Consider the following 14,116-nt stretch of genomic DNA (forward strand, 5'->3'; position numbering starts at 1 on the left):
CAGCCCATGGCTGGAAGGAAGAGGGAGTCTAGTGGGCAGACGGGGACTGTGGTGGGCTACAGTTGGGCCCCTCCAAATCCAGAAGGGGTTGGTGACAGCTCCCAGGAGCCCTTCTGTGACAGCAGTTGCAGAGCTCTGCCGTTAGGGGGGCCCTGCTGGGAGCCTGCCTGTCCCTGGGGGACCTTGTGCTTGTTCTTCTAGCACTTTCTCTGCCTCTAACTTTTCTCTCTCCTGGAGCTTTAGTTTCCTCCTGGCTCCTTTGATGGTTTCTTAAAAATGAATAGGTCTTGGTTTAAAGACTAAGTTCTGCCGCTAACCAGTTACGTGACCTTAGGCAAATTGTCTAAATTTTTCATCCTGTTTCCTTATTTGTAAAATGAAAATAGTATCTTGAAAGGTTGTGCAAATGAGCTTATGCTTATAAATGGTGTTTGTATGTTTTATATCTGTGCACGTATATGTAGGATGTATGTAGTTGTTTAGTGTAGGCTTAGGCTTAACTTGGTACTGAATTTAGTCTAGAACTTTCATATATTATACACTTGGTCTTTTAATCATTTTACCATTTCAGTCTTGAACAACCCAGGTTTTGTGTATCTGCTTCAAGGGACAGGGAAAGATTATATTTGCACATGCTCATGATTGGTAGAAAATGAGATGGTAAGATTTTCATGTGATACATATAATTTCCCAGCCCTTGGTCTTAAATGCTCAAGCAGGAATATGCCACCTGTTAGCCATTCATCTATTTAGCAAACACTTGTCGAGAGTATTACTATGTGCAGGACAGTCTGCTAGATCCTGTCAAGGGAAGAGTTCAAAGTCTAATGCAATTTTCCTCTCTTCCTCAATAAAAATGTGGATGATTTGTAGTCATGCTTGAAAACAGGAAGCAGTTTTTGGGGGGGAGAAGGTACAAAGCAGGACGCAGGGGAGGGGATTGATTAGTAGTTAGGCTTCCTCATAGCCACCTAATTTCTATATTTATAGTATTTCTAAGTAGACGCGAGTAACTCTGAGAACCTACCACTTCTCAGCATCCTCAGCTTTTTTGAGCACCATCATTTCTTTCACTTCCCTCCCTGTAAGGATTCAGTCCCAGTCTCTTCATGTTTGTGAAATTAGGATGCGCACCGTTCTTTTTCACTCTTTCTTATCCAGTAAGTGGCGTTTTCATTGTTTCTCTGAAGAATGTGTTAATTTGATGGTGGTGGAGCCCATACAGAGCACCGGGCTGTGTCAGGGTCCCTGGATTCCTGTCCTTGTGCTACTGCTAAGATAGCTGTCATCTTGGGCAGTCACCTCGCTTGTGGGTTTTTTGTCTCCTCAAGGATAGTGAGATGACTGCTGATCCTATCACCTCTTTTATATCAATATAAATTACACTTTTGGTAAGAGAAGGGAGTGGAGATCATACAGACCAATATTAATTAATACAACCTGACGAGATGGCTCTGAAATTCTAAGAGTAAGAAGATGATGTTTCTTGCCTGTCGTTTTTCATTTCCTTTTCTATCATATTTTTTCTTTCTTGGGTTTGCTTAGCTGTGGAGAAAAAAGACAAGTAATGATTCATATTAAGTTGCTAATTAGTTAATAGCAGGGTTAACTGTAAGGCACTCAGAAATGCTTAAAGATAGAAAAACATGAAAGACTAGGAGTCTTTCCATGTAACCGTGTTATGAAGCAAATCTTGTAGGTGCCAAATTAAGTCCTCTCGGAGTGGAGAAGGCCTGTCTTAAACTTAGGTGCTAAGTCTAAGGGGAAATGCTTTGCTGTTCATCATACCAGGAGCACGTGTGGGCGCCAAGAGATGTGTTGGTTAGTGAGGGCAGTAGATCTGTTAAATTTCATTTGAGAATTCCTTGCCAGTGGACATGCTGGTCTGTTGCCTTAATGTCTCCAGAAGGTTCAGTGTTTGTTTGTTTTAATCATCTCTGTATAGTATTGCCCTTTATATTTGAAAAGGGTATACTGGGTGGTGGTGGTCCGTTAGCCATGATGTTTTTATGTATTCAGCCAAGAGTTGATAGCAGGTGTTTTTGGTTTTTTGTTTTTTGCGCATGGAAACTAAGCAGGCAGATGACACAAGCAATTGTGTGTCTAGGTTGCTAGCCAATCTGCTAATTCTCTGATCAGAAACTTCTTTATCTTGATGGATTGTTGGTACAGTTTCTGTTTTAATTCAAGTAAAATTAAGATCCATTAGATTAGTAGATATTTATTAATCGTAAGAATTTTTCAATAAACTTTTTTTTTTCATGGAAGTACATAATTAAAAGTTCTGTGGACTCATAAGCTTGTGCTGAATTATTTCTGCCCTTTATCTAGGTGCTGCAAAGTTGGTGGTAGCTGTGGCAGTATTTTTACTGACATTCTATGTTATATCTCAAGTATTTGAAATAAAAATGGATGCAAGTTTAGGAAATCTATTTGGTAAGTTTTATTTTTTTCCCTTTCTTAAATTTTATTTTTGATGAGATTATCTTTAAATTTTTACCGGTTGTCATCATTGAGTCACTCTGTTGTTTGGTCTGTCTAGAAAAGAAAATGTAATTATATTAGTGTGATTCATTAGACTATTCTAAAATATACAATGAAGATCTTATAATTAATTCAGTATGAAGCATGAATCTTCTATTCAGCGTTTTGAATATATTTAATGGGGCCTATTTCACACATGCCTCGGGACTTTAATCATGGCATCCTAAGTGCACATTCTAGAAGGTATCATACCCTGTTTGAGCTGGCTGCTTGAAAACTTGGAACCAAATCTAACCCTCAATTAGCAAGTGATTAGGACTCATGATAATGCATTTTAAATACCAGCCATAGAAATCCAGCTTGCTTTCCTACCCTTATTTTCCTTCTGCATCATTTTTCTTTTTACCAATTTATTTAATGCTATGTTGTAAATGCATCATTAGCTACCTTAATTCAGTTTTAAACAAAATCTTTAAATTCATAAAATTAAGTTGATATTTGAAATGTTTGAATAAGCTTTGGCTGAGTACGGTTTAAAGTATTAAAAAATTACTTATGGAAGGTGCGACTGTGAAACCTAGAAATGGTATTTTGACCTAGTAAGCGGAAATCAGATGAAACAACTTTGAGGTCCCCGAAATAGTGAGTTTTTGCTTTTCCATAAATTAATATTTGGAAAGGATCCCCAAGGCTTAATATACTCCCTCTCACATCTGGTTTCAAGATTCCCTTAAATTGGGAGTTCCCTTCATGGTTCAGTGGTTAATGAACCAAACTAGAAACCATGAAGATGGGGGTTCCATCCCCATCCTTGCTCAGTGGGTTAAGGATCCAGTGTTGCCGTGAGCTGTGGTATAGGTCACAGATGTGGGTCGGATCCCAAGCTGCTGTGGCTGTGGTGTAGCCTGGAAGCTGTGGTTCCGATTTGACCCTTAGCCTGAGAACTTCCACATGCTGCAAGTGCAGCCCTAAAAAGCCAAAGGGAAAAAAAAAAAAAAAGATTCCCTTAAACTAGTGTTTCTTGAAGAACTTTGTCAAAGGAATCTCAGTAAATGCAAATTCTGATTCACTGTCTGGGATGGGGCCTGAGACTCCGCATTTCTAAAAAGCTCCCAGGTGACGCTGTTTCCTCTCCACAGACCATATACTAAGTATCAAGGCTTAAGGCAGTTTTGGTATGTAGTCCCCAATTTCTGTGTATTTTCTTTTCTGTACATTTTTAGGTGACTTCTTACAATGACTGCTTGGAAGTACTACCTTGTATTGCCCTGAATTCTGTTTTTCATACTCCCAAGTACTATCCATCCGCTGACCTTGCTTCTCCCTGCTGGAGCTCTCTTCCACATTAATGATCTCTCCCTTCTGGCCACCTTTTTACAAGTTTTCATCTTACCAAGTTATGAGATCTCCCCTTTGAATCCTCTCAGTGTGCTGGTTCTTTTCCTCCTGTCTATTATCTTACAATGAAGGCTCGAGGATCGAGCATAGAGGAGTTAATCGAAAAGTGTAGTGAGACTCGCCTTGACGTCTTCTGGGCTGTATACTTGTGTTGGTGGGAAGGTGCCAGCCTGGTGCTGGAAAGCAGGGAAGGCACTGAGGGCTTGTTCAGTGTTGCTCTGGAAGCAAAGTGTTGCCGCCAGTTCTTGTAAGGAAGTTGGTGGTCAGGGAAGGTGATGATGGGATAGTAGCTCGTAGCTCGAGGCAGAAGCAAGTTGAGCATATTTTTCTTTTTTGAAGTAATGGAGAAACTCACTTGTCTGTAGGCCTCAGGCAAAGCGTCAGTGAATTACAAATCAGTGGGAGGAGACTGAACAGGCGAGACGAGGAGGATCCTAGAAGGGAAGCAAGGGGACCCTTCATACACACGGGAAAATTTCTTTGGGCAAAGGCTCAGAGTCCTCAGAGAAGAGGCTGGGTGAGGCCGTCGTGGTTCCATAGTTGGATCTTCATCTCTAGTCTGGATTGTTTATTCGGTCATCGTGGGAATGTTCCTGTGTCTACTTCTCATCTTTTTTTAATTTTTTTTATTCTTTACTTTTTGGGGCCACACCTGTGGCATACGGAACTTCCCAGGCTAGGGGTCAAACTGGAGCTATAGCTGCCGGCCTATGCCAGAGCCACAGCAACGCAGGATCCGAGCCACGTCTGCAACCTACCCCACAGCTTATGGCAACACTGGATCCCTACCACACTGAGCAAGGCCAGGGATCGAACCCGAAACCTCATGGTTCCTAGTTGGATTCGTTTCCACTGTACCACAGCAGGTACTCCTCTACTTCTCATTTTTGATACCTGCCTCTGCCAGAGCGATTCTCTTAAAACCCTTGAACCTTGAGTATGTCCTGCTGCTGGGGAGTACAATCTGAGCTTAGGACGGCCCTCAGAGTCCCCGCCTGTCCCTGCCTCTCTCTGCCGTGCTTGCCCTGCCCTGCCCTGCCCTTTCCTCCCTCGGCCTTTGCTCAGGCTGATTCCTCCCCCTCACATCTTTCTTATCTCCCCTTCTCCTGTGAATCCTTCTCATTTTTCAAAACTGCATAGGTCTTCTTGGGGGAAACTGCCCTGGAGCCTCCTCCTTGTCCCTGTTAGAATGCTGCTCCTTTTTCTGAAGTGTTAGTTCTAAGGTCCAGCGCTTATATCTCAATTTGGACTGATTTTATTCTGCCTTACATTATAGATTTTTTTTTCTTTCATTCTTTTTCCTGTACTTGGCTCCCCTTACTGGAGAACAAATGTTGAGGCCAATAATATCTTGGTGACTCACTGATCATCGAGCACCCAAGCTCCCACAGATAGTAAATGCTGATTGAATGGAAAACGAATATAGGTAATTGAGGTTTAGGATTTGTATGTGGGGAGGAAGAGTATTTTCAAAGTGGGATTTATTTAAAGCTGTATTAGTTGACAAGCCACTGGTCATAAGTTATGAACAAATACTGAACTACTTTAACTAAGAATTGTCTCAATTTTCATTTTTCATTTTCTGATTTTTCCCTAATGTTAGGGACTTTCAAGTTTTGATTATATGAGTTTTGGCTATTTAATTTAGGCATTCTTAAGGCAGCTGGTTTATTTTGTTGCGATAACTGAAGTCATACTCTGTATCCACAAAACCTTATTGGATTCCAGTCTGTTGAATTGGTGAAAATTTAATTTGTATGGTTATTTTAAATTCTTATTTCAGAATAATTGAGCAAAGATGGAGATGGTTGTCTTTGTCATTTATTTACCATCTAACTTAATTTGCCAAAGGGTAGCAAGTTTAACTCGACATTAAGATTGTTTCCATAATCAGTATCTTAGAGGGACTGAGATTAATTATAGTTCTTCTGGTAGTGAATTTTTCCGTTTTTTTCAACTTGTTAGTTTTCTGTAAATTTACAGTCAGGTTGATTACATTGCTATTTTAGAAAAACAAGGTAAACATTTATAGAAAGGAAAGATGCAAAATGTTGCCTGCAATTAGCAGTTGAAATTACTAAAATTGTGATTAAAAAACAACAACAACAGGTTTTTTGTTTTGTTTTGTTTTGCTTTGTCTTTTGGGGGCCTCACTTGCAGCATATGGAGGTTCCCAGGCTAGGGGTTGAATCAGAGCTGTAACTGCCAGCCTGCACCATAGCCACAGCAAAGAAGGATCTGAGCCACTTCTGTGACCTACACCGAGGCTCATGGCAATGCTGGATCCTTAACCCACTGAGTGAGGCCAGGGATCAAACCTTCAACCTCAAGGTTACTCGTTGGATTCATTTCCACGGAGCCACCATGGGAATTCCAAAAAAACCAGATTTTTAACAAAGCTTTTTTTAAAAAAAGATAATTTATAGATTCACATTTGTAAGAAATATTATGGAGAGATCCTATACATACCCTTTACTCAGATTCTCATTGGCAACGTCTTATACAAGGAAGGCAGTGTCACACCAGCGTGTCAGTGTGGGTACAGTCTCCCAGTCTTCGATAAGATTGTGCTTTAACATAGTGTTAATTGTCAACATGGATACTTAACAACTACTAAATGTACTGAAACCACTGCAAGTAATTTTTTTATATATTGTTGCAGTAAGCACTTAATGTTCTATTGAGTTGATCTATTTTTACCTTTCAGATTTAAATCATTGAAATAGTATATACATAAATTACTTGAGACATTAAAAACTAAAGTACATATAGTTCTTTGGGATTTCTTTAGCCTGTTATTGAAAAACATTTACTGATAAAACCAAATCAGAAATGTTTATTATTTTTCCTAGAAGTGAAAAGCTGTCTATATGTTGAAAGACGTTAAGAATTAAAGCTATCAAGGTCTCTTGAGGAATGAAAGTTGGAGAAAAGGAGGGATTTTTGTGTTTGCATGTTGTGCCCATATTCTGCATGTGGTAACACCCTGTTTTATTTATGAAAATTTACCTGTTTAGCCGCCGGGTGTTAAAATTCTCAGAACTGGAGGTCAGATAGGGCTTTTGCTTTTGATGGATATTGGATAAAATTAGTTTTAATCTGAAAAGTTTTTTGTGAGAGGTTTTTTTCCCTTTAAGCATCTTCTCCCTTTTTTCTACACAAATTAAATGGAGGTGATGTTATTTACTTAAAAGCCTGATGATTAAGAAACTGTTTTCCCCAAATTATATCCCAGTAAAGTTTTTTGAATTGAGTAGCATTTATTTATTTATTTCTATCTCTCTTGTTTTACAAACCAGTTTGAGCACTTTAGAGGCTCATCCCTGGTTTTTCTTCTGCCTCCTTTTTCTAAGCGTTAGCTGATGGATGTCTCTAAGATTTCTCTCCTCACTTTAAATCCTCCCTTTGTGTGGGCCTCATCATCTGCCGCTTTTCCACTTTATATCTTCATCCTGGATCTCAGTTCTAGCTGGTCTCTCTAGACTCCCACCTGGGTCTTCTCCATGATTCCTTTAAGTTAGCAAGTCCAGCAGAGAATCCAGCATCCAACCCACTCTTTGCTGGATGAAAGCATTTTGAGGGTAGAGGTGGTGTTTTTGGTCTTTGGCTTATGTGAATAGGTAAATGAATGCTTCTAAAGGCAGACATCTGAGAAGTAAACTTGATCCCCCCTTTTCCATTACCCTTCCATCTGGTCCATTCCAAAATCCCATCAGTGTTGTTTCCTTAGTTGTTCTGAGCCTATTTCTTTCAAATCCACAGTACCTACCTTTGTTCCATCTGCCACCCTTAATTACCTGGATGACTTCAGCAGTGTCCTCTCTGTTCTCAGCTAACAGTCCTATCTGTTCTTTTTAAAACAGAGGTGTTGAGGAAATCGACATGCAGAAATACTTGATAGAGTGCCCCGCTGTGTGCAGGAGCTGTTGCATTACCCCTCTTCTGACCCCGCTGTCTTCCCTGTAGCTAGCTACTGCAAGTCAGGTGCACCAGTGTTCCTGACCTGAGCAGTGTTGCTGTGCAAGCATCATAACACCTAAGCCTGATGATAACGTATTTGTTTAGGTCTGAGTGGAAGAGAGACTTTCTGGTCTTCAAGCTGCCGGTCGCTGGCTGCTGATCACTTTCTGGCTTTCATTTTCTCATTTCCAAAAGTGAGAGCATTGGACCAGATGACCTCTAGAATTACTTTTCCCTTTTATGACATAATGAAGCGAAAATGATAGAATTAAGGAAACGGAAAGAATGAGCCCCAGCACCCTAATTTACTAATTGATCATTTTTATTCTCTTCAAGTTTTTTTGTCCTTATCTATGAACATTTTTAGTACTTACAGGTAGTTTGTTTTCCACTCTATTCCACGCATTAAACTTTTCCCATGTTACTACGTTGCCTCTATGACATCAGGGGTGCGTAGTATTCTGATTGTTCTGTAGAGTTGATGACCCTCATTAACGTAGTCACTGCCCACTTTTTAAACATTTGCATATTATTTTCACCTTCTCTTACCCAGTTTCAATACTGGTTTTACAGGAAATTCGCAGTTACCTAAAATAGTACAGAACTAAAAACTGACTATTTATAGTCAAACAGCTGGCAAGCATTTTTGACACTGCATACTTAGCCAAATCAGGAAATGGCTGTCCGCAATACCATTGATGATCCGAATTGTAATCTCCTGGCTGAGATGAGATGGTATTGCTTTTAAAAAGCTCTAAGCGTAGATAGCCAGGTTGAGATCCACTGCATTCAGGTGAAGATTCGATGAGAAAATTCTGGCTTCCTTCAGCTAATAAATGATAAAAGTCTTAGTAATGACCTTATTTTTTAAAATTACATGCAATACATTTCTATATTAGGGAAATTAAAGCTCCCTATCACCACTGTCCCTCTTGTCTTCGTCCCACCCCCCCAAACGTCCTAGCCCAACCTCTGAGATAGGTTTGTACATATTCTCCTGGGCTGTGTATGCATATGTACACAACACCATACAGCAGCCAAAAACTTAAACCCCATAATAGTCCAAGTGTATCTTTAAGGTCATTTGAAGAGAAGTTTGAAATACTGTATGATATCACTTACATGTAGAATCTAAAAAGGACAGACTCAGAGAAGCAGAATAGAATGGTGGTTCCTGGGAGAGGGGAGTGGGTGGAGGTAATGGGAAAACATTGCTCAAAAGATGTGAACTCCCAGTTAGAAGATAACAAGTTTGGGGGTTGCATGTACAACATGGTAGATGGCTAATACTATTGTATAAGATACTCGGATGTTGCTACGAGAGTAGATCTTAAATCTTCCCACCGCAAAAAGGAAGCGGTAACTATGTGATGGGATGGAGGGGTAGCTAATTCATCGGGGTGTAGTGTTGGACCACTGTATATATGCCACTATGGTGGTGGTCATTTTGCAGTTTATGAATGTATGAAATCAACATGCCGTACACGTAAACGTACGCAATGTTTTGTGTCAACTACATCTCAAAACAGCTGAAAAAAATGTTTAAAGAGTTAAGCTGGTAGAGTAATTTTCTGAGTGGGATTTAAATTTATAATAAATAAAACCGAAAACAAAATGTAAAGGTAAAAGTAAAACAGTCTGTCAATAATAAAATGCTACCCTCCATAATTCCTCTGCATAATTGAAGTGAATTATGTAACCTAAAGTTACTTTCTCATTTTTCCTCTAAAGTGATATTCATGTTTTATTGTATATTGAGAAATAATTCAAACACATTTTTATAGGCCCCTTAGCTTCATAATTGTTTGAAAGTGATATTTACCAATAGCCTACTTCCTTCTAACAAAGCTGACTTTTTTTTTCCTCAGCAAGGTCAGCCTTGGACACAGCTGCACGTCGTGAGTATTTTCTGTCGATATTTAGCAGATGTTTTTTTCTGTTTTATCTTAGACATAGAGAACTTGTATTCAAACAATGGATATGGTTCAGTGTGAGCAAAACTGATTTTAGAAGTTATTCTTTAAAGTTATAAGGGTGTTATTTGATGGGACACGTCAATAGTTTGGGTATTTATTTATAATGAATATTTTGTTCCATTAGTGGTTTTTAGCTTCAGCATTATAAGTACAGAAAGTACATAAAAGGAGAATTCCTATTAAGAACTAGCACATGAGCAGGTGTTCATTGACGCATCAGGCTTTTTACTGTCCATTTGCTGTGCATGTATGGACTGGAAATGCAGAGTAACAGTTCAAAACCGCCCCCATCCTAAATTTTTAAAATGAGCTTAAAAATAATTAGATTAAATATATTTACCCCATGAAGATCATATTTCTTATTCCACTTATGTTAATATTTAGCTTGTTTCCTAAGAGGTTCTGTCCTTTGTTTTGTTTTGAGATTCTTTGAAACCCTCAGGAAAAAAAAAAAAAAAGAAAGAAAACGTAGCATGTATTTTAAGACATGTGTATCTTGGTGTTTTGCGTAAAAGCCCCTTGTGGTTTGAGATATGAAACAAACTAATTACAGAGTCTATTAGTGTTGTTTCCTTAAAAAATTTTTTTCTCCCCAAAGCTACAAAACCTCCCAGATATAAATGTGGGATCTCAAAAGCTTGCCCTGAGAAGCATTTTGCTTTTAAAATGGCAAGTGGAGCAGCCAATGTGGTGGGACCCAAAATCTGCCTGGAAGACAATGTGTAAGTATTTATCAGTTTGGAAGTATAAAATGTGCTATTAGATTTTAGCAAATTGAACTTGAGTTTAGTGGATCTTTTGAAACTGTATCAGGCACGCTTCTGCTAAAGAAAAGTGATTTCCATTTCCATTATACAGTTTTTCCCTACTCATTTAAGGAGTCTTAAAGCTCTTAAATTTCATAGTAGAGTGACATAAGAGCCCAGCATCTAAACGACTTCATGTAAAGATGAAAGATTTCCTTTGAGTAAATTCTCTAGGTGCCATCTGGTAGTCATAGACACAGGTGGCTATTTAATTTCGATTCTTCAGTAAGAGAAGAAAAGTTAATTCATTTAAATCAGTTAGAATGGTTAATTCTGTTGATGAATTGATTAATTCTGTTTGAGGAATTGATTCAGTTCCTCAGTCACACCAGCCACATTTCAAGTGCTCAGTAGCCACAAATAGCTGTTCCTACCCAGCTGAGCAGCACAGGTAGAGAGCATTTGCATTGCCGCAAAAAGTCCAAACAGGGCTATTTTTGTCAGGTAGACAGCACTGCCTTAGATAATGAACGCTTTTATCTTACAAACCAACATCTTTCATTGTACGTGTTCTAAAGGTGCTTGTTGAAGTGTGAAATAACGCAGTAATAACCTCACACCTGTTGTGGCACAGAACTGCTCGCCACGCAGCTGAATGGTTTCCCACATGGAGATGCTCTGCAAAGTGTACCTTTAAGGCTTTTCAATCCCCCACCCCAGTGGGGGCCGCCACTGGATCACGAAGCTCCAGCCTCTGAAGTCGCAAACCCAACTTTTGATTGGTTGCTTTTATGAAAGAATGGAGATATGAGCTTATTTAAACTTCACGCAAAATAATGAAAGTGCTATTAATTATATAGAATAGTGAGGTGATTTTCCAGGTAGAGGAAACTAGGCAGTCTTTCCCAGCATTGTGTGTGTCTTTTATTTTTAACACAGAAGCTCTTATGTTTTTATCTTAGCCCCCTTTTCCGTTAGGTATGGGTGGGTTGTTTAGCATCTTAGGATAAAACTTACAAAATTAAAGGCTTGAGCCACGTGAACTTGAAGCTTCCAACCCACTCCCTTTCTTTTCCCTCATGTTGATGATACTCGGTTGTTGATTCAATGTCCTTGAATTCTCGTCATAGTCTTGCTTTACTGAATTAAAGAATAAGGGACTTGGATTTTAGAAGTTGGTAGATTTTACATTAAATAATACCCTCCCTATTACCTTGGAATGTTTCCATTTCGCTTTTTCACCTTGTTTGGCTAAAGAGGCCAGAAATTTGATTCTGAATAATAAGTAGACAGTTCTTTTAGAATGCCTATCCCATCATAGATTGTCTTCAGAAACCTCTCCCTCCTTGACATGTGTAGGAAAATCAGATCAAATTCTTTACTCACAGGTTCTCTAGTCATAGATTCAATAGGTTAAAAAGGAAAGAGAAGCATGCATCTATATGTAGACTGTGCTACCTGGTAAAATAAATATGGGCTCAGAGCCAGATAACTTGGTTCTAGTGAGGTGGGCATGTCATGTAGAATTTGTATTTCAGTTTGTTTCACCATCAAATTGAGACAGGCCACCTATCCATCTCCTTTTCAGGAATGGTTCTGCCATTCCCATGAGAGAGTCAATAATTGGTGGGATTTTATTGTTATGCCTCAAGCCCTGAAATCTAGTCCTTGAATAATTGTCCAGGAATCCCTAGTGGAGAAACTCTAGGCACAATTACACTCCAGTACTTTTTATATTTCTGTATTGAAAGTTTTTCCAACAAAATCTTTGAAGAAAGAGTCTGAATTTCTTAGCATCATTCACTTCACTCATATGTTCAACAAGTGTTTATTGAGCACAGTCCCTGCTCTCATGCAGCATATAGACCATTAGAGAAATGGATATTACAGAAGTAAACGCAAGTGAAAATTACAAATTGTGGCACTTGCTGTGCAGAGCAGAAGGTGTGACAAAAACTGATGGGTCGAGTGAGGTGTGCTTGATGTGTCCAACCTGAGATTTAGGTAGGTCAAGGAATAGTTTCTCCAAGATGGTCGTGTTTAGTCTGAGAACTAAAGGATAAGAAGGAAGACCCTTCCAGACCCAAAGAAAAACATGCTCAAAGGCCTTAAGATGGGAAAGAGCTGGAGCACCGTGAATGAGGGCTAGGCCATTGGAACTTAAGAGGCCTGCAAGTAAGGAGATGCGATCTTTCTCTGAGTGCATCAAGAAGTTATAGGTTTTCAAAATCCAGCGTGTCATCACTTGATTCCACTGAAGAAAAGTGATCTGACTTCTGTGTAAAACGATGAGAGGAGGAGAGTAGAACAATTGGAGGGCCATTACCAGTTCCTGCCATAGCTCTTTGATCTCCCCACACTCAGCCCCGCCTCACCCTGCACATGCACACAGTTACAGGAGACTCGTTTTGCATATCTTCTCACTGAAAAATGTACGTGTATACTAAAAATACGTAAGTAGAAATTTAGTATTTCCTTATACATGCTCAGAGTATGTGCAAACTCATTTTGAAGACTACTAACTAGTCCAGATCAGTGCTTCTCAGTGGGGGGGATTTTCTCCCCCAGGGGATACTTGTCGAGGTCTGGAGTCATCTGGGATGCCAGAGCTGTGCTACTCTGTAGAGGCTGAGGATGCTCTGAAACCTCCTGCAGGACAGCCCTTCCACACGAATTACCACGTCTGTAGTGTCATCATAGACTGAGATTCAGAAACCCCAATACAGACAGAAGATGAAAAGATAGGGTTGTAGTCATGGTCTTAAGGACAAGTGGATGCAGTCAAGATATATTATGAAGATAAAGATGGATTTCAAACTTCTCATTAGTTAGAAATAGAAAATCCCAGATACAAATATCAGGTATCACACAGTACACTACTTGTAGCTTTTTCTCTTTTGTATTAGAGAACCTGTAGAGAGTTTACTTATATTCAAGATACAGCTTTGATTTTAGCTATAATTTATATCATATGATTACAATTTATATGAAGTTTGATTTTAGGAATAATACTTCACCTTTTATTATAATATTTAATGTTTGATACAGAAGTTGTATGGAAGACTGTTTTGAGAGGTTCTTTTTCCCCTACATTGAGGAGCAAAATAGTATTTTTAAGTCCAAAAGGTAAAATCAAGGATATTATGTAGATCCTTACATAATCATCTAAAATATAGCCATTTAAAAATAGAAAATCTCTTCTAAGCTTTTAAGTGATAAAACAGAGTTCTGGCTAGATTTGACCCATGGACTGTAGTTTGTTAAACCCTTTTCTAAACTAGTCATTTTAAGATGTAGTGGCTAGAACATGTTGAGGATATTTGAAACAAAATATTCAAAAATGTAGAATCTATCTATAGATTATATAATCATTTTCTTTAGCTTTTTGCCTGGAGGTATGGAGTGGTGGTGGAGGAACCTTCATATTCATGAAAGATAAAAGAAAGTACTTCTACTTGTGTTAGTAAGAGTGACCTTTATACATTTAAAATCTATCGTGGCTTATTATTTGCTAGCTGTAGGTTTCCCCCACTCAATTCTAGTTTTTAAAAC

The 14,116-nt window shown here is 38.9% G+C and overlaps 1 protein-coding gene across 1 annotated transcript in view; it reads left to right on the plus strand.

Moving 5' to 3' along the window:
- The window catches only part of FAM3C (family with sequence similarity 3 member C), a 42,717-nt gene that overhangs the window by 13,675 nt on the left and 14,926 nt on the right, over positions 1-14,116 (plus strand). The window contains exons 3-5 of the mRNA XM_003134737.4: positions 2,332-2,436; positions 9,711-9,740; positions 10,417-10,540. Of these exons, the coding sequence (XP_003134785.1) occupies positions 2,332-2,436; positions 9,711-9,740; positions 10,417-10,540 (259 nt within the window). The remainder of the gene's footprint in view (positions 1-2,331; positions 2,437-9,710; positions 9,741-10,416; positions 10,541-14,116) is intronic.

This window comes from Sus scrofa, chromosome 18 (assembly GCF_000003025.6).
Source record: "Sus scrofa isolate TJ Tabasco breed Duroc chromosome 18, Sscrofa11.1, whole genome shotgun sequence".
In the NCBI taxonomy this organism is placed as follows: domain Eukaryota; kingdom Metazoa; phylum Chordata; class Mammalia; order Artiodactyla; family Suidae; genus Sus; species Sus scrofa.